This window comes from Hippoglossus hippoglossus, chromosome 1 (assembly GCF_009819705.1).
Source record: "Hippoglossus hippoglossus isolate fHipHip1 chromosome 1, fHipHip1.pri, whole genome shotgun sequence".
In the NCBI taxonomy this organism is placed as follows: Eukaryota; Metazoa; Chordata; class Actinopteri; order Pleuronectiformes; family Pleuronectidae; genus Hippoglossus; species Hippoglossus hippoglossus.
In genome coordinates, this window is record NC_047151.1 from 23,770,931 (window position 1) to 23,794,476 (window position 23,546).

Below are 23,546 nucleotides of genomic sequence, written 5' to 3' on the forward strand. Positions count from 1 at the left end.
TTTTTGTCAATTTATAAAAATTGACAAATTGACAAAAAGTGGATGCAATTAAAGAAAAAAATGACGGGTATGTAAATGCTGTTTGCTCGGACCTTCTTGGTGATGCCGTCCTGTATGACAGTGGTCGTGTAAAACTTGAGCGAGCCTTCTCTCGACAGAGTTTGAACGAGACGTAAAATGGTCTTTTTGCAACACTTTGAGCTGACTCCTTCCAGCTTCTCCTCATCGTGGATCATCTTCTGCAGTCTGGGGAGGGGGGGGGAGAAAAAAGGAAGCGCGTTGACATTTCTGTCTCCACTTTGACTCTGTGATAAAATGATTTGGAATGAAGTGAAGGAACATTAGAGAAACTGACGGGTAAAGACCCTCGATGATTTTGAAGCTGCGGACCGCCTCCACGATCTGGTTCTTCCTCTTCAACAGCCGATACGTCTCATGAGACCTCTTCTTAATTTTGGATTTTTGTCGACTGGGGGCCTGAGGGAGATGGATCGAGCCGTTACCTTCATCTACCCATCACAAACAGTTTAGCGCCAACAATTTAAAGAAAAACAATTTGCCATAGCATTTATTTTTGAAATAAAATGGCAATGTATCATTTGGAAACTAATACTTCAACGATTGTTATTATTTCACTTACACAAACTACCCCAGTTCACAGAATGAGGATTAACTTGATTATTGAAACTGGAACAGGTAATTGTAACAGAACGTTAGCATGAATTAGTTGAACCACGTTTTAAGAACAGGGCTCTGATCTAGCTGAAAAAATACACACACACACACACCAACCAGTGGAACCATCAAACTGACCTCCTGTGGACAAACGTCTTTAACAACCACAATGTTGTTGTCTTCTGGTTTGTTGGATGACGCCTCACTCTGAGCCACGGGGGGGACACACGTGACGTTGGACTGGTCTTCCTCCTCCGTTGCAGCTTGTTCTGATGCAAAAGACGATATGAAAAAATGAACAGAGAAGGGGGAACACACATTAATACTGTGTACAAGAGATAGTCAGAATTTGCCCAAGATCTACAAACTATGGACGCCACCAAAACATTTCTCTTCAAAAACACCCTAGTTTCAAAGTATGACAGAAGAAGCGTTGTTTAAAACCTACATAAACATATTTAAGATCTAGTACATACTATTTTAACATATTTAAGACTTAGTACTTAATATTTTCACATATTTATAACTTTTTGAAAACGTTTTAAGACCCCTGCGGAAACTTTGTATGCCAACAAGTTCACTGCATCAACTTGAAAGGTGAAAATAGGTCGGACAGTTTTGTGCATACAGATGCTTTCTGCTGCCCCCAAGTGGCCAAAACTGTTTAATTTACTTGCATCCACTGTTTGGTTCAGTTGAGACTTTTCCACCAAAGATCAACCGCTGCTAAAGTGTAGGTGAAGTGTGATTGTTGAGAATTACCTGTCATGAGAACGTCAGGTGTCGTACTGGTCTTGGACTCGCTGCATGTCGGGGTTTCACCTGAGTGATGACAGACATAAAGAGCTCTATTTGCCCATTTCACCAACTCTTTGATTTATATATTTCACAGGCAGGATGTGGATTTAGTTTTTTTAAATCATATCTTTTCTGAAAAGTGCAAATATTGCACGAGAACTCACATTCAGCTGGTGTAGGTTGCATTAGGGGGACGTCAGGTTGCGTCTGCTTCTCTGTCTCACTGCCTTTCTTCCCTCTCGACTTTCTTCCTGCTCTTGATTTTCCTCTTGCTTTACCTCCGCCTCCATCCAACGCTTCACCGCCCACTTCTACATCACCACATGTCTGCCCAGCCTCTTCGGCGTCTTCGTCTCCTCCTCCTGCTTTCTGATTCTTCTTCCTTTTGGTGTTTCCTTTTCCTGTCGACCTTGGGGGCGGTGGTACTTTAGAGGCGGCGGCTGCAGGTTCTGATGTCTGCGGTGCGGAGGAGAAGAGGAGCTCCTTGCGTTCCTGCTCCTTCGCAAAAAGCTGGAGCTGATCACTGACACACCTGTCGAGAGAAGTGACCAGAGACATATTATCAATACCATCACACTTGATATGATGTGGCGTTGAAATAAGAATTTGGAAACCTCTGCTCATTTAGAGATATACACACTTATGGCCGATATATTTAGTGATCCTCTGCCGACCCTCATCCTCCATGAATCCCTGCAGAGTGAAAGACATCACACACGTATAAAATTGAAACAGCTTTCCATTTTTATATGTAAAAAAAAAAGCCTTGAATTAGCATTTTTTTGGAGTAAACTACTGCTTTTGCTGTTTGCATGCGTTTACTCAGGGGATACCTTTAGTACACCATCCCTCTCCAGTCTTCGGCAGATCATACGGGATTCCAGTTTACCAACGTGCATTCTGTACCCGATACCAGTCTTGGGCATTCCCTTTGTGCCGCAGGATAAAACTGAATAACACCAAAAACCAAGAGGCAAGAATTAATCATCAACTGGAGGTGAGAAAATTACAGTGTAATCCATTACTTACTAGTTGATTTCAAATTGTTTAATACAATAGTGCGTTTTTTAAGAGGTCGATGGGCTTGTTCAAGTCTGGATATTCTCAAAAGTTTCATTTCATTTAAAAATTAGGAGGATAACAAGATTGTTGACTGAACGTTAAAATATTTTAATATGAATATTTATGGGAGGGTCCCCCCCTTCTAATTGTCCGAATGTTTTCAGACAGCACAAATGACAGAGACACAGAGAGGAGCCGTAAATTACTGACTGAGCCGGTAAAAAATGTAAAAAATAGACTTTTACAGTCTAAACATGAATGAAAAGACACAAAATGACTGAGACTTAGTGGAGCTGTTCATGGCTCCCTGGTTGTCAGCCCCAGGCTTGCAGGGGGGGCTGTGGCCGGGCTCTGCGCCAACTTGAAGCCTTTTAAATTCAATCCACTTTATTTGCCTGAGTCTGCAGTATGTTGAAAGAAGGGATTGATGAAACGCACCGATGTGATAGGCCTGTGACAGGACATCCTTCTCCATGATTCGCCCACAAGGAGGGAAAGCTCTCCTTCTCGTTCCGCTGTCATCTTCCTCATCCTCGTCGTCGTCATCGTCATCATCAGGGACGCCCTTTTGTGAATATGGCTTCAACAGTCTCAAGCATCGCACGAGCACTTTAGTCCCTGGGAAACAAAAGTAAAAAAAAAACAACAACCTCAAACTTGTGTGATGCATATGGCAAAAACATATAATACTGCAGAATAAAAAAAAAGTCAACTTTCCTATTCTTTAAACCACAAAGATTTATATGGTAGCCGACATTTTGAAAATATATTGTTGAAAGTGGTTTGTTTATGATAACCTAATACAATGTGTTTGTGTTGGATCAAATGTATATTTTGAAATGAGCACATTCTCTTATGTGGCACTGTTGCTTCTGTGTCACGTTACCTTTTTTGGTAGTGCAGTGCTTGGCGCTGGGATCTAATTCTTCCAGAGGGAACTGGCATAACTCGACCAACTTTGCAGCTCGCATGTACTGAAACACGCGCTTAAATGTACGGTCCGCCACATCCTGCAAGAAAACACAAAATGATTACCACAATCACACAGAGGAGCGCACACACACACACACACACACACACATAGTCCAACAGACACTCAGGGAGATACTTACAAGTTGTTGTTTGATCGCCATCATGGTGGAAAACTGCCCTGGTAACTGCTGGAGGAGGTTGGACACTTGCTCCATCAGTATGTCGTACTTAGTCCTCCTGAAGGAGCAGAAAGGGTCAAGAGGAATTTCTTGAAAACTACTGATATAGAAGTGTGACGGTAAATCCATCAATTGGTCGGTCGATTACACGAGTGGCAGCGACTTTGATGATCGAAGTCGGTACAAACCTGTTTATGTGGAAGCGTTTGAGCAGCAGCAGAATGGAGTGTTGCTGTTGCTGTCCCGATTTAGCTCGTGTGACATGCGACTGCATGGTGATGAGTCCATTTTTGATGAGAGACTTCCTCATGTAGTGCAACTTTCGAGCATCTGTCCTATTGAAGCACAACAAACGTTCTGTCAGGGCAGTGAACAACTAAACATTTGCAGCAACGACCGTGAGCTGAATGAGCGTGTGTGTAATCTCGTACTTGAAGGAGCATCTGTGCAGCTCGCTCTGCAGCTCCCCTTGCCAGCGGGCTCGGCCCACTTTTTCCAACAAACAGTAAGAGTCGTCGTTTAGTTTCACATCAGGGTCGTTCTCGCTACCGATCAGAGTCCGGAACCGCACGCCGTTAGACGCCACCGCAACAAGCTTACGGCCATATCTGAGGAGGGGCAGGTTATGAAGAGGGGGGGGACATTAGACAAATGTACAGTTGCTCTAAACTTACTGTACATTCTCATTTTCACATGAAACCTTTTAGAGCTCACTTTGGTTCCTCTTCTTAGACATGATTACAACTTTTCTGGTCTTGTATATTGTTTTTTTTGTTTCTTTTGTGAGAATGCCAACTACCAACCTTTCCAAAGCCTCCTCCAGACTGACCAACGGAGTGAGGGACTCGGAGCGCACATGCTTGGTGATGTCGCTCCTCTCTCTGAAGACAGGACACGAGCCCTGTATCCCGTCCTTATTTTCTAGAATTATATGGACGGGGTAGACCTCTTTGTTTTTCTCGGAAAAAGTCTGTGCCGTTCCAATGCCCGTCTCTGGGTCGATGTCTTTAAACCTGGAAACACACAGAGGCATGAAGTCCACGTTAGGACAATCAAGAAACAAAGACGTGATATTTAAAATGAAATATCCTGAAAAGGAAGATGATTCAATGTCTCTTTTAACCATTTTTTAAACCAATAATGATAAAACTTTCTTTATCCACTTCAAGGATCGAGGAGAGAACGGTGTATTATGGTGAACAGGATGTAAAAGAAAATAGATCAGTCCTGCAGTAAATCCTCCTTATAGACGTTTCACAGTTTAGTTTTTTGTGTTGGTTCATGTGTATGATCATTTTGAAGAATCAAGTCTTGGGTTGGTGTAAAACTGTGTTGCATGATGTTGATATTTGTTCCTATTATTTTGTCGTCTATACATTCAAATCAACGAGGGGTTAAACTCAACTGCAGGTGCATCTCAGTTTGAATAACACAACACAGCTCAGCAGGAACACAAATGATTTGTGTGCCTTGGAAATGATCAAACTATTAAACCAGCACCTGGGAGATAAAAAATAGTCCAACTATATATCGTCTTATTGCACTTGAATGTTTCTCAAATTGCACATTGTGTTTATGATCAGTATTGTGTTGTTTCTCGTGTGTGCAAACCCAGAACCCACTATCTTCCACCTGCACATTGTTGTTTCTTCTGACGCTGTTTATGATGCATAACTGGTTTGTGTTTCATTTAATATCTGCCTCTGAAAGTCTGTTATTCTGCTGTTATCTTCTAATCGTGTTGTTATCTCTGGTCCTGTGTGACGTGACGATCTGGGATCAATAAAGAAAAGTCTTGTGACTATTTCTCTTCGTCTTGAACAGCTCGCAAATGGCTGCACGTGCTTTCTTCAAAGTGTGAACTGAAACTTTTTGATTGCGGCTCCTCGATTGGACCTCACCTGTCAAACAGCTCCACGTCGCGTCTCTCCTGCGGGAGCTGGTAGAACCGCAGGTCGGTGTTGCTGATCAGAAACCTCCAGATCAGCTCCTTGGTGCAGTCGTCGAGCTTCAGGGGGAACTTGGGCTGCCTGTCCTCCAGCCGGATCCACAGCGAGGGGACAGTTATCCCGTCCAGTCCCTCCAGAGCCACCTCGTCCGCGGCTGCACTCCACGGGTCCATGTCCCTGGGCTCAAACGTCAGCTAGCTAGCATGCTAACTCTGTGATGCTACAGCTAGCTAGTTAGCGGCTCGCGCTCACAGATCCGTGTGTTCGTTAAGATAAAAGACGAGTTGCGTCGCTTTCGAGTCCGCGTGCGCAAAAATCAAAAACAACAAAAGTAAGAATGAGAAAAAAAAAAGTTGGCAACGAAATATTGCGTCCAACTCGTTTTCCCGCAGGGTCCGGCGATTGCGTACGTGGTGACGTCACAGCTTTGGCCTCTGCGTCGTGCGTCAACTCGGAGGGAGAAACATCCGCGAGGAGGCGATCACGTGCAGCTAGTGAAACATCCTCGTGTCTTATTGTTTCTTTGTTTGTGACTAGATGCTTCGTTTTAGTCTCACAGATTTGTATCTGAAATATAAAGTACTACAGTAAAATGTACATATAGTCTATACAGGGGGGGGCAACATAATCCACATCTGGATTAACCCTAATCTATATGATTAATTCAATCTAATTAATTTGCTGCAGTGATGTACAATGTCAGTGTTATGCAGACTATAATTATATAAAATAATAAAGACAAAATGTACATTTTCAGGAGTGATGTTACTTTAAAGCCAGTACTTTTCCACCACCTTCCATCCTGTGGCCCTGGTCTGGAAGAGAGACCCTCGCTGTGTCCCAGATCGTTCATTCACTTCCCCTAGTCACTTTATAGGGACTTTCATGTGGACGACTATATAGTTATTATGGTCTGGTCTGTATTTATGTATTTTTATAGTCTTGATGAGCCCTCAAGGTGCTTCACAGTTCACACACACATTCATACAGTGCATCTATTGTTCACTGTCCTTTTACAGTCTCTTACAACTCTTACTTTACAAGTTTAGTGCACTGACTTTTATCTGTCTTTGGATATTTCACTGATGTCATTGTTGTTTTTACTTGTCTCGTCATGCTCTGTGTGCCTTAGAATTACCCTCTGGGGGCAAATAAAGTTGTTTTGAATTTGAATTTGAAGTGGCACTTTTTCTACAATTCTGCATGCAGAATGGGAAGACTGGGATCAAAGCTCCTTTCAACACATGCATACATGCAACAATGTATGTGCACGGCTCAATTAACTCATTTTACAATATAAACCTTTGTTTACTTATCAAACACAAGGTATAAATTAATGAGAAAAATATATTAATGTTTACATGTGTTCAGAAAGGTATGTGTTGTAAGAGTAAGAAATGTAGGAAACAGATGTGGGTGGATACTGAAATCACAAGCAGAAAAATAAATGCAAATGTTTATTCAACATCTTTATTATGAAGTACCTTTTTAAAAGAAATGTACAAGTGGAACCAGCACAGTGACATCTTGGTGTTTACCTTTGAAAAACAGAAACACCATGGACAAACACCATGTGGTGCAGGTCTGAAGAAACATATGAAATGATAATGTACATATTTACAGCAGAGAGTCTATCAGAACAGAAGTGAGCAAGCATGACTGCGGCTAAAAAAAAAAAATTTAAAAAAAAGATAACGGGATTGACTGAAGATAAGAACTTACATTAAAAGCAAGGATTGGTTCAATAAACATCATTTCGAAAGATATCATGATAAAGGCACTGTGTTTCACACAAATCGACGACGCAACAGACGCTGTTTTGTTTGTTTTGTCCGTCAAATCATAATCACAAGAAACAACTCTGAACAAATGTTGTCACTTCATTAACTGTCCCTGGGTGTTCGTTCTAACACAACAGATAAAATGTGTCAGAGGGCCGTAGCAGTTTGCACATAAACATTAGAACAAAACAGATAATTCAACTCATCAGGAAAACATTCCTTATAAAGAACATGCTCGGTGATTATTAAAATTACATTTTTTTTTTTTAATAAACAAATACATAATCTAAATTTAAAATTTCATATTGAAGGCAAAATGTGTCGAAGTGAGGACAAAAACGTTTTACAATCCTATGTTTCCCTTACTGGGCAGAAACCCAGGACAAATTGTATTTGACATTCCTGCGAGACCCCCCCCCCTCCCCCCCTATGTTTGATGAACACATTCAGTTAACTACCAGCATAGATGATCAATACTGAAGGGCGACTCCGGCATGATGATATGGAAAAGAAGGGATGTTTTGTTTTCATATGAACAGGTTAAAGTCTGTAAAAAGTCAGATTACATTCAGTTTACGTAGCTGGTGAAGTACGCACTCTGGCCAATGATATTCTGGGCAGGAGGCCCCACTGCTGTTGGGAAGAATTACTTCTTTTTTTTTCTAGAAATTTGCTTTTGTACTTTCTTAATGAGAGTAAAATAAGAAAATCCTACATCAATCTAATGTCTGTACATAAAATATGAATATGCAGCAATAGCCAGTTAGCTTAGCATAAAGACTGGAAACAGGGGGAAACACCAGGACCTACCAGCACCTTTAAAGCTCACTAATTATCACGTTATATCCAGTTCGCTTTAGGGCTGAATTTATATAAATAATTTAAAGGAAAGATGTCCAACACTCTCTAGCTACAGTTACTTAATTATGAGATGTTACTGCTTCTTTTCTCTTAAGTGATATAAAATTAAATATCTTTACATTTTGATCTGTTGGTCAAACAGGCTTTAGGGAAGTGTGAGTGGTGACATTATATAGACCAATTGATTAATCAAGAAAATATAAATAAGAATAAATCAAAATCTGAGGCCCTCGTTTGTGTAGCACATACAAAAGCTATTCCACTCCATGCAGTGGGCTTCATAGCTGCGATACAGACATCAACGCAGAGTCAATTTTCTCACCTAACTCTCAACACAAAAGCAAATAAGCACATTTCCCAAATTGTCTAATCTTTTAAGATAAGCTTCAGATTTCAAACTCAAAGTTAACCTGCAATAATTGACGTTTGGGAATTTGCAAAGAGGAAGAAGTGATTTAAAAAAAATAAAATTATTTGAAACTCCTACACTTGGACTGCACAGACACACGCATGTAGGCATACAGGGACGTACGATATGCTCTTTGGCTAAGGTCAGACATACACGACCCACACGGGCTTTCCACACTCACCGACACGCTTCAGAAGAAGAGCTCTAGATAGTAATGGCACTGGCCAGGCAGGCAGGCACCTAGACTGAGTTACACACACAGGCTCTCCATATAGCAGAGAAGATACATGATACATGAGGGGACAGTGGGACCTGTTTTAAAATGACAGATAATGTGGTCAAAGTTGTCAACTTGCAGTGTGCACGAGTTGATGGGTGTGGGATTAAAAAAAACAAAATAAAGATCCTATGTTTAAAATCTTTCGCTCAGGAGAACAAAAACTGCACACTCAAAGAGGTAAACTGTACGGAACTGAGGTGTGGTTGAGAGGAAAGAAGGAACAAAATGGCTGCCCTGAAATGACTAATGAACTAGCTTCAAAACATACACAATAATACAAAATTAAGTTGAGATATGACGAAATTAGGCTGCATTAGTAAGTAATAGTACCTGCCTTGTACATACACAATTCAAATAAAATGAGAACAAGTAGCTAGGATACTTGTCTTATCAAAAATATGTAGCTTTGGTAAACAAGTTATGTAGAGAACTGTTGTCTGAACATGTTGATGTGAGAGATCACTACATGACATCTAGGAATCAAGGGTGAGAGAGTTTCTCTGTGTTTGAGGCTATGAAGTCAATGAGAGGAGACACAGGCGAAAAAGTTCCGCTCCCCCCCCCCGAAATCCTCTGTCCTCTCCCCCCTTGTCACCAGCTGACGAGGAACAGAGACAGCAAAAGGCAGCGCGACTCCACAGAGGAACAAAACCGCTGTCTTGACTGTCCCGAGCACCGATTGAAGAGTTTCCATGGTAATGTAGCAGCATCGTAATGGTCTGCGGAGGACAGACTCCTCCCGAGCAAAAGGTGGAAGACTACTTCAGCCTCTCTCCTTCCAGCAGTCCCCGCACCCTTTTCCATCCATCGCAGTGGAAGACTGGTCAGACATCAGATTTTAACAGCCCTCCTCCAATATCCACAGTGGAGACAGGACAGGTGAAATAATTTACGTTCCTTTCCTCCGCTCCGGTTTCATCTGGCCACGCTTCTTTGCTTGATGTGGGTTTGATCCAGGCGCTGTCGCAGAAATCCAGATATTCCATAAAAAATAACCACCTCCTTAATACTTGAGTTTCTACCATGCAGCGCAATCTCCCTCTTGTTCACACATCGCTCCGTCTCCATCTTTCTACTTTCTTTCTTCCGTTTTCCATTTCCCACCCGCGTGTTCTCGTCCAATCTCCTCGTTTCAAATGATTCTTTTTGTCGCAATTCTGTTTTGTCTTCCTGTTCCCAAATTTCAGTCGACCTTCTCCACCTTCCCGATGATCTTCTCCTCGAAGATCGGCAGGATGGCGTCATCGTCGCGGACCTCCTCAAACACCACACCACAGTCGAACTCGTCGCTCACTTTCTTAAAGTAGAACCTGCAGATAAAAGACAGACGGGTCATTAGTTCTCAACTTAGATTGCACATGCACGAGCAAACAATAAAACAGCTTCTAAATTCAATCCCTGCAATTAAATATTATCTTTTATCTATATTTATATGAGGGCTGTAATGATTCTGAAACCACACACACACAGTTTTCAGATGAGTGCATCAGATGTTCTTACCTGTAGTGGCCCTTTTTGGTAAGCAGCTCCTTGAACTGGCCTAAAGTCACCACACGGCCTTTGACTGATGTTCTGTATGGGATTGGCTCTCCACAAAAGTAGTAGGCGACCGTTATGTTCTCACACACCTGGCGCTTACCAGACTTATGCCTGAAAGAGAACAACATGTCAATACACTCAAATAAGACCACATACACAAACAGACACAAACACTGAGGTAAATGTAATTTTTCTCACCTCTGCTTGGCCTGCTGTAGTGCATTCCTCCTCCTCTCCTCCTCCAGTCTCCTCCTAGCCTCCTCCAGCTGGGTGAGGGGGTTGGGAGCCGGGTTGGGGGGCATAGCTGGGTCCTGGATGAAAGGGTGCGAGGGCTGGACCTGGGCGGACGTTGGGCCGGGGATGGCGGTGGACACCGAAGAGGGGTTGTTTCGCAGCTGGGCAGAGACCCAGGGGTGCACAGCTCCGGGTCGCTCCACTGAAGTCGGACGCGGCGACTCGCTGCTGGGTCCCGTCCTCCTGGAGCTGCTGGTGCTGCCGCTGGAAAAACAAGAGAGGGGGAATGAGGATGAATGTCAAAGGATTTGATTCAAGATATACAGAAGGCATTAAGCCAGATATCTTCCTCAAGAGTTGAGAGACCAAAACAGAGCTAAAAGGAAAGTTAATACTGGACCTTATTTTTATCAGATGGACACAATTACCACTCTAAATGAATGATAATGTTATTCAACTTGCTATTTATCAACTTTAAAAGGTGACAATAAGTCAGTGTTATGTTAACAGTTTGTTTCCAATGCCCATTAGTGTCCAAAAAAGGTAGAAAATTTGACTGATGCTAATTTAGGTTCGGTTGCATCATATTACAAACGTCAGAGTTTACTGATCTGTTAAAGTCTCTATCAATAAGTTATCAGTAAAATACGAAACATTAATTTCAAAGAAATTCATACACAAGTCATGATTAATACAAGTAGCAGTGAAAGACTCACCCGTGGGTGGTCTTCCTTTGTCTGTCTCCTTCCATCATCCACTGCAGGATCTTCTGGTTTCTCTCCAGATCCTCGTGCTGCACCTGTGTCTCCTGACCCCGCCCAATCTCTTCGACCTTGCCCGATGTCTCTGAAGCCTTCTTACACCCTCGCCGTGATAGCGTGCTCCCTTTACTACTGCAGATCGACCAGGTAAAAAACACACACAGTCAAAAAAAAAGCTGAGTAAAAGACAGCTTGCTGTAGATTTAAATCAGCACATGCAGTCACACCAGCTTACCCGTTACCCATCCCGTCGAGCGTGCTGGCTCCGGCCCCGTCGGCATAGTTCCGACTTCTTCCTGCATACTGACCGGCCGGGTCTCCGTTCCACGTGTTGGGCTGAGACCTTGAGCCCGTCTCCTCCTGCCCTTCTCGTCCTCTGTGGTGGTACTGCGGCTTGTGGTGATGCACACCTGGCAGAGACATCGGGGTGAGAACCATTAGCGACATGCTAGGGTCTCTTCAATACATCCTGTACTCAAATACACACAACCTGCTGCTGCACCTTCACTTGTAGCACACACTGGACATGTGTCATTTATACTTGAAAAGCCAAATTTGAACAACAGCTAAAAATGAATACAAACACAGACACACAGAGTCCTGCTGTTGTAAATAGACATTTGCCTTCTGTTTCAGTAACATTTGCCAAAAACTGAAGCGCCCAGTGATTTGTTGTTGTAGGAAATGAACTTCTATATACTGTCAATACTGAAAATATCACAGAATATGATGTGTTATAATCGGACAAGAAAAAGGAGTCAAGGAACAAAGTTGGTCATCTTTTCTTGAACCTCAATACTGACAACAGTAATTTGCCCAACAGCGCTGATAACTCTGGTTATTCTATACAGTTATTAACAGATGTGCATCTCCCCCCACCCCTCCACAGACTCTTACCTTTGACCCCGGCAGCAGGAAGACTGTGACCTGCCCCTCGGTGTGGGGGGAAGTGAGGCGGTCCGGTGCCCCCATCAGGTGAGCGTGATGATTTGGGAGGAGAGTGTCGACCCCCTCCTCCTAAGGTGCTGTTGGTTGCCCCTGGCGACTGGCAGCCTGGTGTTTTCATCACGCGCGACACATGATCATCCAAGATAGACTCCGGGTCGTCGTCGTGGGAATCCTCCATGGCAACCAGGCCGCCATAAGTGGCGGCTGTTGCCGTGTTAGCAGTGGTCTCTGAATAACGGGCTCCGTAGAGAGGTGGAAACGATGAGGGGAGAGGGAGTGGTATGCTATGAGAAGACATGGAGGTTGTCACGGAGATGTCAGCATCGTCACCCTCTTCTTCCTGTTGGGAAAATGAGACAAATCTTTCATTTCTAACTGGATATTAACACAATATGAGGCAGTAAAACCAGTTATAACCAATCATTAATGTGCCCAAGGTCCAACAGCTCCCTTAAATTCAATCAAGCTACACCAGATTTCACACACTCAATGTAGAAAACATTCCTGGATACTCCCGAGAAAGGGCATGAGCCTCGGGACAGATATGTGCTTCAAGCGCCCGTCTACTTTATTCATATTTTATAATTAGGGCTGTACCTGGATTAGAATTTTCCAAGCTTTTACACAACAGGGATATGGCGAAAATAAACACGAAAATATATTCACACTAGCAGCAATGCAAATTTGCGACAGCACCCACACATGTTTTAATAAAATGTTTGGATAGATTGCCATCTTCATTCTTGAGACAGAAGGATGGAATGAACATCATCCCGTGCAATGTGAATTTCACAGCGGAAACAACATTAATGCTGTGGGATGAATTGCAGGTTATCTCACAGTATCACAATCCCGTCCCATCAGGAGAAGCACACACGCAGTGGTCCACTCACCAGTCGTACTCTCTTCAGCCTCTCTTCGAGTCGTTCCTGAGCCTCTCTCTCTCTGAGAACCGTCTCCAGCCTGCTGATGAGCTGCGCTGCAAACCTCTCAGGCTCTACGTGGATGTCCTTTGGCATTCGGTACGTGCGCTGCATATGGACATGTAAACAAAAATTAGAAACCACGAATTCCTATATAAATCCTCATCCAAGATTTCAATGCACGATAAGGAATTGTGAAGAAAAAGACATGAACGAGATGTACTTATTTCATAAAATGAAATACAGCTTGTTATTGCTTGATGTTTCATATCGATATACCACAGTTGTATGACAACCTCCCCTCATGCAAATGATTCTTTTCTGTTTAACTCACAGGTATATGAGGTAGGGGCACGCGTCCATTGGCTTTGGCACTTTCATGCATCTCTTTACGATGCTGCTTCCGATATCTGTATGGAGGAATACCATCTCTGCACACAGACACAGATGAACAACCATCAAACACAGATCTTAACAGCTCATTTATTACCAGTAATTTCATTAAAGGAGGAGTGAATTAGTATGTGCAGTGATTCTGGGTATATCTGTATGTACTCACAAGCTGCTGTCGGTCAGCGACAGTGTGTCTGCATCGCTCGACATGCTCTGCTGCTCACTGTCATTGGCACTGGTGGCTGGAGCGCGAGCGTAGCCCATATTCGCGTAGTATGGGTTTACCGGCTCCCTCCACGGTCTGAGGATGTTTAAAGAGCTCATAATTAAAATGTTGGCACATGTACACACAGATTCACACAAATAAAGGCAGAATCATTTATTTTTCTTATATATTTTGATCAACTTTATTCAAATATATTTTAAAAAGGCAACAAGCTAATTCTTTTTTAAGCTGATAAAAAAGTATGTATGTATTCATGTATAGTCAAAAAGCACAATAGCTTCAAAAGCAATGGATATTTGGGTTTTTAAGACTATTTACACCAAAATCAGTCAAATGGGTGAATTCCATTGGTCTGCACAAGATATGGTATTAAAAATTAAAGGAAAAATATTGGTTTCATTCCCAATGTTGGCTAAACGACCATGGAAATGTTCCAATAAAAAAATATTTTAATATCACACAATTTGATGCGTTATAATGTGTTAGACATCATGCTTTTTTTATGAGTGCAAGAACCTTGACTGACAAATACACACACACACACACACCTGCACTCCCTGCTGTCCTGCCTCCTCCTGCTGGCCGAGACTCTCTGTGGTGTTGTCTGCATCAGCAGGCTCTGAGTCAGCCTCCCAGCTGGTGTGTCTTCACACTCCTCCTCGTCTTTCTCTTCATCCTCTTCTCCCGCTCCTCCGCCCCCACACCTAAGATCATCAGAAGCATAATTAGCAATTAGTATACGAGTTATGAGAATGCGACAGCTCAGCGAGTCAAAAAAGTCTGTGCAAGTCTGTATATGACATAGGGGGTGGGACAATAAGTCTCGAGCTCGTCTCACCTCCACTCCTCATCCTCAGCCAGTGTGGGTAAGTACCCAGGCACAGACTTGGCTGGCCCCGACGACGGGCTCTGGTCACTGGGGTTCGGTTTGGGGCTCTCTCCTCCCGTCCGCGTGTACTCCAGATACAGATCCGACTTGAGGAACAAAGGGTAGGTGTTCTCCTCCATCATGGCCTGGATCTCTGTCTGGGCCTGGAGCAAACAAACAAACAAACAGTGGTCACACATTTGGACTCACGGTTGGAACAAAGCTAAATTCTGCCTCAGTTCCATAATCGTTTCATGTAATTTAACTTAATTTTGCTCTTGACTTGGCTTGAACACACAGCTTTTATATGCAAGTGTAAACACAGACCACGATTATCACAATAGCTAATTTATTCTTATTTCAGGCCAACTGAATGAACTATGGTAAAACAGTACCCACCTGGTTTAATACCCAGTAAATACTGAGAACGAGAAGTGTGTTAACTCCACACTGGTGTTCAATCTGAAAGCGTCACCCTGCATTACTCAAGGTGGCTTCACAAACCATGTCCTCACTAAGTTTGAGGGCATGTTGGATTGGATTTGTCATTTGTGAACCGATGTTTAAATTAAAGTAAAGAAAAGTAATGTATTGACATTTAAGAAACATGGCTGTAGAGAAAACAAAAAACTAGCATACATTGGTTAATTAAGGTTATTATGTAATCTAATTCCGAGTAGTAAAGTTGTTTAGTGGTGATGTTTAAGGCTCCACAGTTGGACACCCTTTCATCAAAACCCCCCCTGAAAGGCAGTGTCACACTTTATGTGCTCGGATTTATTGCATCAACATCAAAGGGGAGCAATGAAAACGAAGTATCAAAGCACTCCGGGGTGAAAGCGATTACAGGTGGTTGTGTGGTCAACATGAAACTAAAACAATAAAACATGAACCTGTGCCGTTTACAGCCAACAATAGATGCTAGAATTGCATTTTGATTGTAGCAACCCCGGTTCAGTTGTAGTTCCTGGGGCATAGTTCCTACCCACTGAATAAATCTCTTCAGTGGAGCAGCACTGAGTTACCAACAGGTCTGTCACAAGCCTCAGGGCAGCAGTAAGCGTTGAACAGCATTTATATTTCACTGCAAATATGATTAAGCCTCAACTCAGTGGTGTGATTAATGTTCCATATAAATAATAAATACACAGGCATTATCGCTGTACTACAAATGAAATTAACCTTGGAGCGTTCTTCATCAAATTTCCCCCCACAAATTACAGCCTGTTCAACGCCTGAATACACAAGTTGAGATGGAAGCAGACATGGCCGTTAAGCTGCTCAATCGCAGACGTAAACACGACCACTTCGCTCTGAGTTGTCAAACACGTAGCCGGGCCTGAACCTTAACATTTTTTAAGGACGGCGAAGGATAGATTACAGCCCGTGAGAAATGGTCTGTGTAATCCAACATGCACTGCTCTTATCCCGAACCTTTACAAACATGAAATCAGCGTCTTAAATACCTGTTCAAACATGGCAGGGTCTGGATGCGGCTTTCCCACGCAGTCTCTGATGAAGCTCTTGGTGGGTGCTTTGATCTGCCGGGAGACAATCCCACTTCCGTCCACAATGTACTTCCTGTAGATGGCCTTGGCCAGCTTTGCCCTCTTCTCCTGGCTGGTCTTCCTGAACCCTGAGCAGGCGAACCAGAAGTCCAGGAGGTCCGCACACCCTTCCTGGCACAGGAAGTTTCGGAACAGCTGGATGCCTTCCTGGTCGTCTAGGAGAGAGTGAAGCGACTCGGCCCACTTCAGGTAAGGTGGAGTCGGTGAAGCCGAGCCCTCAGGTTCATACCCCAAGTCCAGATCCGGGCGACGTGGAGTCGCTGACGACGAGGAGGGTGTGTAACTTGATGGATCCCCCATTTTAGATAACAAGGATGAGGGGGGATAACCGAGGGTTTGGGAAAGGGTGTTCGGACGGGTGTTGGCTGACTGGACCGGAGGGTCCACATCAGACCCCTCCTCGCCAGGAACAGGGGGTCTCGGCGCATCCTCGGTAAAGTGGGAAGGGCCGCTCAGAGAGGTTACGACCCCCCCACCACCCCTGTACCCAATCCCATGTAATTCTCTGACAACACTCATGTCTCTGGTTGCACAAGGCAGAGGTCAGATCTTCGCCTCTGGCAATGATTCTGCTGGCAAACGATTCACCCTGTGACAGGAACAAGAGAAGTGGTTAGAAACACAGAGGAAACACACATTACTACTGAGATGATAAGAGCCCACACACTGTGTCAGATCACTAATGCAAACACACACACACATGCATGTACATGAATGTGCACATTTTGTATCACTAAGCAAAACAATGAGACGATGAGCAGAACAGACAGATGCAAACTAATCTGTTAATCTGACCACAAAACTGCCTGTAATGCTAGTGCTAGCTTAGCATGTAAGCCCTGCAAACAAACACATTTCCATAACTTTGTTCTTAGTTGCAAATACCAACTGAGACAAAGACAACAACAACAACAACAACAACAACACTTTGCTGTCGCCAAGCTCAAGTTCACCACTGAGTTGCTGTCGCCAGTGGAGCAGCTCCATTAGCACCCAGGGGTCAAAACAAAGCTCCCACTTCCAGCAGCTCCCACACGAGTTGGTGAATAAAGGGGAACCAGGAGTGAAGCAGCCCGGGCAGCTAGCTAGCCCGTGCAGCGGTGCCAGCGCCGGTGCCAGCGCTTTAACGTGAGAATCTCATTCATCTTGGCCTGCAAAGACGGTGGGGGGATGGGAACAGAAACAAACTCTACAACCACACAAGACGGGGCCCTGCGTGCAAAACACTTCCCCGCAGCCGCACTTTGAACATGTCCCCCGGGTGGAGCTGCCTCGGACCGAGGGGGGGGGGGCCGAGGCCAACTTTGAGACCCGGCTCGCTCCGGCGAACCGGACGATTCAGCCCCCCCCCCCACCCGGACAAGGCGAGCGAAAGCCAGGGCACGTTTTCCACTGCGCTGCGCTGCGGTGCCAGCTAGTTTTTTTTTTGGGGGGGGGGGGGTGGTTAGCCTGCTAGCTGGCTAGCTTAGCTCGGTGCGTTCACGTCCCGTGTTTTCCACCAAAAGTGTCCGACCTACCGTCTCTGAAAGCCCGGTCCCCGCGATCCGCTGCATCGGGGATCTTGGTGCGAACTGGGGGCTCCGGAGCGCAGCATATGGATGGATTTCCGATATTAAATATTAACGAAAAGAACCCGTCGTCTTGCCCTTAACTCCCCATGGTGGCTGCTTTCAATAATACGGAGCTGGAGAATACGTGCGTGCGCGCAAACGCCGTGTAGCCTGTAGCACGTTTGTAGATCTGCGGCGGATAGAAGAGGGACGCGCGCACTGAGCCGAGGTGGAGGAAGTGTTCTTACATTGTTATTAGTATTATTATTATTATTATGAAGTTCATTTAGCAATGCAACGATGTACTGACACTGTTTGACCTGCATTCAAATAAAGATAAAAGTTCAGTGTGGAAGATTTAGATGAAATGGATCTTTTGGTAGAAATTGAATATACAATAATCCTGGTGAGGTTTTCACTAGTGTGTTTCATTTAAATTGTACGAATTGTTGTTTTCTATATCCTAGACTGGGCCACTTTATATTTAAATACTTTATATTTACATCGGGAGCGGGTCCTCTCTACGGAGGCCGCCATGTTTTTTACAGTAGCCCAAACTGGACAAACTTTTTCTGACAACTGAAGGTTGCCACGGGTTCCCTTTCATGTTTGGAAGGGAGAGTGAGGCGAGGGGTGATCAGCTGCTACGTGACACTTCACCACTAGATGTCACTAAATTCTACACACTGAACCTTTAATTAAAAGTAAAAGTGAATGATTATTTTGAGAAAATTATACTTTAAGCATGAAAGTAAAGTACACATCTTTGCAGGCGTATTATATTCAGTTACTTTTCATTAGTGCAGCTTACTAAGCTTAGGTAACATTATATCCACAGTGTAATTAGAAAAAATTACATAGTTAATAGCAATTCCAAAAGATGCAATAATGAACTAATTATCTTTATCATTTATAAATTTGCTGTTGTCCTCACCTAAGAAGTATTTAAGTGTCTGTATTTAAGTTATCATCGTTACAATATAGAGTTCTCACTGGTGGAAGAGGTCGGCCTATTTGTATCGTTTACTTCGATAACTTAGAGAGTTACGAGGAAGTCTTGCTTAAATAAGAAGTACAGCCAATACTTCAGGTATCACAAGCCAAAAGCCCACAGCTGACACACTGATGTCTGATAGTGTTTCATTATATTATTGGATTATTATCACTGATGCATTATCATATAGGTGTAGCTGATATGAACAACGTATACAGTAGGACTATCTATAATTTAACCTGTAACAACGCAAAGTATTTTGAACATTAATCATATGTTGTGTAGGTGAAATTATGATATAAAAGCAACCAGTAAGTTTATCTGTCAGACAAATGTCCTGGAGTAAAACGTAGTTCATAGTGGAGCAGAAATATAAAGTAGCATAAAATGAACCTTCTTAAGTAAATCCCAAGTATTTCCTATGTAAGTACAGCACTTAGTTAATGTAACTGGTGACTTTCTACCATTGGTAATGCATTTAAAAGAAGTGGACATCAGACAGTTTAGGGATCATATCGGTTCTATCTGTCGCAGTTCTATAACATGCTAGCGAAAATACGCCCAACAGCGCCCCTAGTGACGACAGCGACTCATTACACAATGACAGATAAAATGAATTGGAATATGTCATTTTGAATCTAATAAGAGTAAATATTTGATTTATGACAAACTGTCGGTTCTATATATTCATATAAAGATGAATGAAAAGACATGATGCATTTAAATAAAAATATATATAAAGAATAAAAGAGGTGCAGCTCACTTTGCCCAGAACCCAAGATCTGGTGAGAAACACTACAGCAAAAAATAAATGAATAAAGAGTCGACTCACCTCGGATTTGTTACCCGGGAACTGGTGTTCAGAGACCGGAGCTCGTGTCCACCGGAGCAGGGACCGACAGGACCGAGAGAGCCGAGGGAGCGCACCGCCACCGACACCTGAGCATCCCGCCTGTCACTCCCCTCCACCGGGCTGTCAGTCAGCAGGAGCACCGGGCTGCTGGGTGTGTGTGTGTGTGTGTGTGAGAGAGAGAGAGAGAGAGAGAGAGAGAGAGAGAGAGAGAGAGAGAGAGAGAAAGAGATTAGACCTTTAATTTCTCTCAACACAACCAAAAGAGACATTTTCACACATCAAACGACATCATCACATTTACATTTATGTCTTTTCACATAAAAAACACATATTGTGTAATGATCACGTGAAATGTCCTCCACATGCTTCCTTTATTGGTGAAATCTTCCAATAACAGTGTGGTTGCTGTTCTGGAGTTGTTCCTTCATCAGCAGATGGAGAATGCTCAGTTGTCACTTTACAGCTAACCTGCTAAATGCACCTCCTGGTGAGGCTGACATGTTGAGACTGGAAACCCTGAATCTCTCTCATCATTTATTAATAAACAAATAAAAAACATTCATATATATGTAACATAGCTATGATATTAGTTAGAATTAAAGTAAATCTACCTCATGTACATTTAGGGCTGCAGCTAACAAATGTGTTTATTATTGATTAATTTGCTGATTTCTTTTTTCGATTAATCGGTTTGTTGCTGAAGAATTTGTTGTTAATGAAAAATGAACTTATAATGGCGAGGTCTTCAAATTTAACTAATTCTCAGTACAAATACTCAGTGGAAAAGAGGAAAATCCTCACAACCATCAAATAGTTTGCCAAAAATGGACATGAACGCATGATTAACTATCAAAATAGTTGAATTCCAATGACTTCACACTGTTCAGTGCAGATAAAGATCTCATGAAACTGAGAGTCAGAGCACAAGACTTTGAGAATGAACTACATCTAAATGTTTTCAATGTCAATGGGAATCAGTGTGAAAATTCACCGTGTCGACCTCTGATGGGTAATTTCATCATTTAAAGTCTTCGGGGCAGGATTTGTCTCGAATTGAGCCACAGAATATTGATCTGGTGTAAAGTTTCTTTTCAAACTTTTAACTTAAGAAAACCTCTGAATCAAACGGCTCCAGTGTGATGAGCAGGGGTTGAGTTTACCAACCATTCCTCCTGTGAGTGGTTGTGGTTCACTGTCCCGTGTGTGGGGGGGACCGGGGTCAGGAGGCTCAGGTGACGTCCAGACATCTGTCCTCATCTCCGTCCTCATCTCTGTCCTCCTCTCTGTCCTCAGCTCTGTCCTCAGCTCCGTCCTCAGCTCTGTCCTCATCTGGACGGACTGTTCCTCCATGATCATTTGAACCTGGGCAATAATAACGACAACAATCATAACAACAATGTTAATGATACAAAGCATTAAGAGATGAGCCAAATGAAAACTGGATATTTCATTTTTAATTGCACATCTGTCTTGTTACAGCAGCTATTTTTTTTTTTATTGATTTCAGGCAATAATAAAGTCCAAATAGGTACTGATATTGATCAGCTGTGGTAAATAGACTGTATTTATGTATCTTATTTTAGTCTTATCGACCACTTAAAGTGCTTCACCCACACATTTATACGCTGCGATTCTTCAATCACACACTGTTGGCTCAGCCAAAGACACTTTAGGAAGCAGAGAGATGGAGCCAGGGATCGAACCCTCAAACGTCTGGTTAGTGGACGACCCGCTCTACCTCATGACTCATTGCTGCCCTCAGTACACTCCCAGTCAATTTTTGTTTTGATACATGATATTAAAACAAAAAGGACTGGTATTCTGGTCCTTAAAATGTCCCAATAAAGCTTAAAGTTTGTCTTCTCAAGGCCACTTTAGACTAAGTGATCCAGGACAAAAAAAAATACAATAATAAATAAAAATACAATACTATTATATATTGATATTGTACGTGTAGATAAAGACTTTTGGTCAAACATGTAGCGTTATTTGATTTTGGTGGTGTTGCCTAAATGTTTGATCAATTAAATCCCAGAAAACATCATTTAAAACAGAGAAATAAAATAATATAATCTTAGCGTAAACCTTTATCACCGTCGAACTGTCTTCGAACCCACAGGCAGTGTGCAGTGGTTTTGTGAGAGAAGCCTTTCACACAGCAGTGAGGAGGACGTGCAGCAGGTGTGTGTGTGTGTGTGCGGCAGTGGGTTGAGGGAATGGTGATAAATTGTTGTGTGTGATTGGCAGACCTCACAGCCAAGGTAAACATGCTTCATTATGGAAATGTATTCATACCACTTTGACTTGCTTCGTCAACAGTCAACACACACGTACACACACACACACACACATGTACACACACGTACACACACACACACACACACATGCTGCAACAGGCTGCTGCTGTTATGGCTGCTGCAGAGCCCCCGGAGACAATGAGGAGAGAGGGAGGTGAGACAAAGAGAGAATACTGAGGAAGATGAACTTGACCTTTATGATGTCTTGGTGAGGAGGGGTTGGGGGCATGTTGGTACTTATGAATCTATAATGAACGTGTGTGCGTGTGTGTGTGTGTGCGTGTGTGCGTGTGTGTGTGTGTGTGTGTGTGTGTGTGTGTTAGAAGGTCTGAGCTCTTAGCTGAGGAAAGGTCATTACACGGGGGGAGGCACTGATACACCTGGCCCTCTCCTCATGCTCCCTCTTCCTATATCTATCTATCCACTGTATATCTGTCCATCCATCCATCCATCCATCCATCCATCCATCCATAGGTCCATCTATCAATCTATCTATCTATCTATCTATCTATCTATCTATCTATCTATCTATCTATCTATCCAACCTTTTGATCCATTTATTTTTGTGATTTTCACAGTCCAGTCTGTTTATATAACATTATATAACATGTTGCACAAGCACCAGTGTATATATAGGGTTTTTAGTGACTGTCCATGTGAGGGTAGTGAGTGGAAGCTAAATTTGAAAAACTTTAATGAGCAACATTCAAACAAGGCTGAGAGTCTGCAGCCATGCTAGCAGCTCATTGAGCTCAATGCTAATGTCAACACACTCACAATGACAATGTTCAGGAAGTATAATGTTTACTATGGAAATGGAAATGTCATTAGTTTTGCAGGTATTAGAACAAAGTACAGAACAAATGGACAGATTTGATTTGATGCTGTTGCTGAATGAACACAGAGAGAGACTGATTATACTGTATCCTGAGGGGAATGTACCAAATTTCGTGGAAATATAAATATATTATATATTCAAGTCTCGACTAAGATTTGTTGATTTTAGGATTGAAAAAATCAATATGTTTTCACTGTGAGAAAATATACGTATATAATATCTATAGTATGATAATGGTATGAATGATGTCAATCATAATTTATAGCACGGTGTATAACCCTTTAACATTCCTAGTTGGATTCGTCCAAGAGTCTTTTTTCCACAACAGAAGTTATGACATAAGAAAAATGACTAATAACATTAATGATGGTTCCATTCGGTCCCAGTTAGACAATGAGCCTGCATGAAAACACCAGGACCCTGAAACTGAAGCAGCTAAACGAAACTCGGCCGTTATTGACTGTATTATTTACACATCTGCTTATTTCACCTTTTCTGTGAAACGTTACAAACACTGGGACGTGTCTGCTTTGGGCCAATATTAGATTTTTTTATTCATTCTCAATAATCTCATTAAGCACCTTGATC

The 23,546-nt window shown here is 42.8% G+C and overlaps 2 protein-coding genes across 2 annotated transcripts in view; both read right to left on the reverse strand.

Annotated features, from left to right (window-relative positions):
• LOC117770136 (general transcription factor 3C polypeptide 1-like) overlaps positions 1-6,056 on the reverse strand; it is a 16,718-nt gene extending 10,662 nt beyond the window's left edge. The window contains exons 1-14 of the mRNA XM_034599208.1: positions 5,588-6,056; positions 4,490-4,699; positions 4,118-4,294; positions 3,875-4,021; positions 3,648-3,744; positions 3,422-3,545; positions 2,974-3,153; positions 2,307-2,422; positions 2,114-2,166; positions 1,638-2,005; positions 1,438-1,497; positions 814-944; positions 356-477; positions 93-246 (exon numbers count right to left, since the gene is read on the reverse strand). Of these exons, the coding sequence (XP_034455099.1) occupies positions 93-246; positions 356-477; positions 814-944; positions 1,438-1,497; positions 1,638-2,005; positions 2,114-2,166; positions 2,307-2,422; positions 2,974-3,153; positions 3,422-3,545; positions 3,648-3,744; positions 3,875-4,021; positions 4,118-4,294; positions 4,490-4,699; positions 5,588-5,808 (2,160 nt within the window). The 5' untranslated portion in view covers positions 5,809-6,056. The remainder of the gene's footprint in view (positions 1-92; positions 247-355; positions 478-813; positions 945-1,437; positions 1,498-1,637; positions 2,006-2,113; positions 2,167-2,306; positions 2,423-2,973; positions 3,154-3,421; positions 3,546-3,647; positions 3,745-3,874; positions 4,022-4,117; positions 4,295-4,489; positions 4,700-5,587) is intronic.
• Positions 6,057-7,089: 1,033 nt separating this feature from the next.
• LOC117770259 (axin-1-like) lies at positions 7,090-18,142 on the reverse strand. The gene is made up of 13 exons (XM_034599470.1): positions 17,944-18,142; positions 16,325-17,015; positions 14,829-15,022; positions 14,539-14,694; positions 13,931-14,065; positions 13,706-13,802; positions 13,342-13,479; positions 12,398-12,788; positions 11,736-11,910; positions 11,456-11,632; positions 10,704-11,003; positions 10,467-10,616; positions 7,090-10,276 (listed from the first exon to the last, which is right to left on the reverse strand). Exons 2-13 carry the CDS (start codon positions 16,943-16,945, stop codon positions 10,150-10,152), a joined length of 2,661 nt encoding a protein of 886 aa, XP_034455361.1. The 5' UTR covers positions 16,946-17,015; positions 17,944-18,142; the 3' UTR covers positions 7,090-10,149.
• Positions 18,143-23,546: the final 5,404 nt, after the last annotated feature.

What these genes read in the sequence shown, in the direction of transcription:
- LOC117770259 (XM_034599470.1), bottom strand. Translation starts at nt 16,945, where the DNA reads ATGAGTGTTGTCAGAGAATTACATGGGATTGGGTACAGGGGTGGTGGG. An exon ending in ACCCTGCCATGTTTGAACAG is followed by an intron (nt 15,023 to 16,324) that starts GTATTTAAGACG and finishes TGTTTGCTCCAG; the next exon opens with GCCCAGACAGAGATCCAGGC. An exon ending in CTCGACGGGATGGGTAACGG is followed by an intron (nt 11,633 to 11,735) that starts GTAAGCTGGTGT and finishes GTCGATCTGCAG; the next exon opens with TAGTAAAGGGAGCACGCTAT.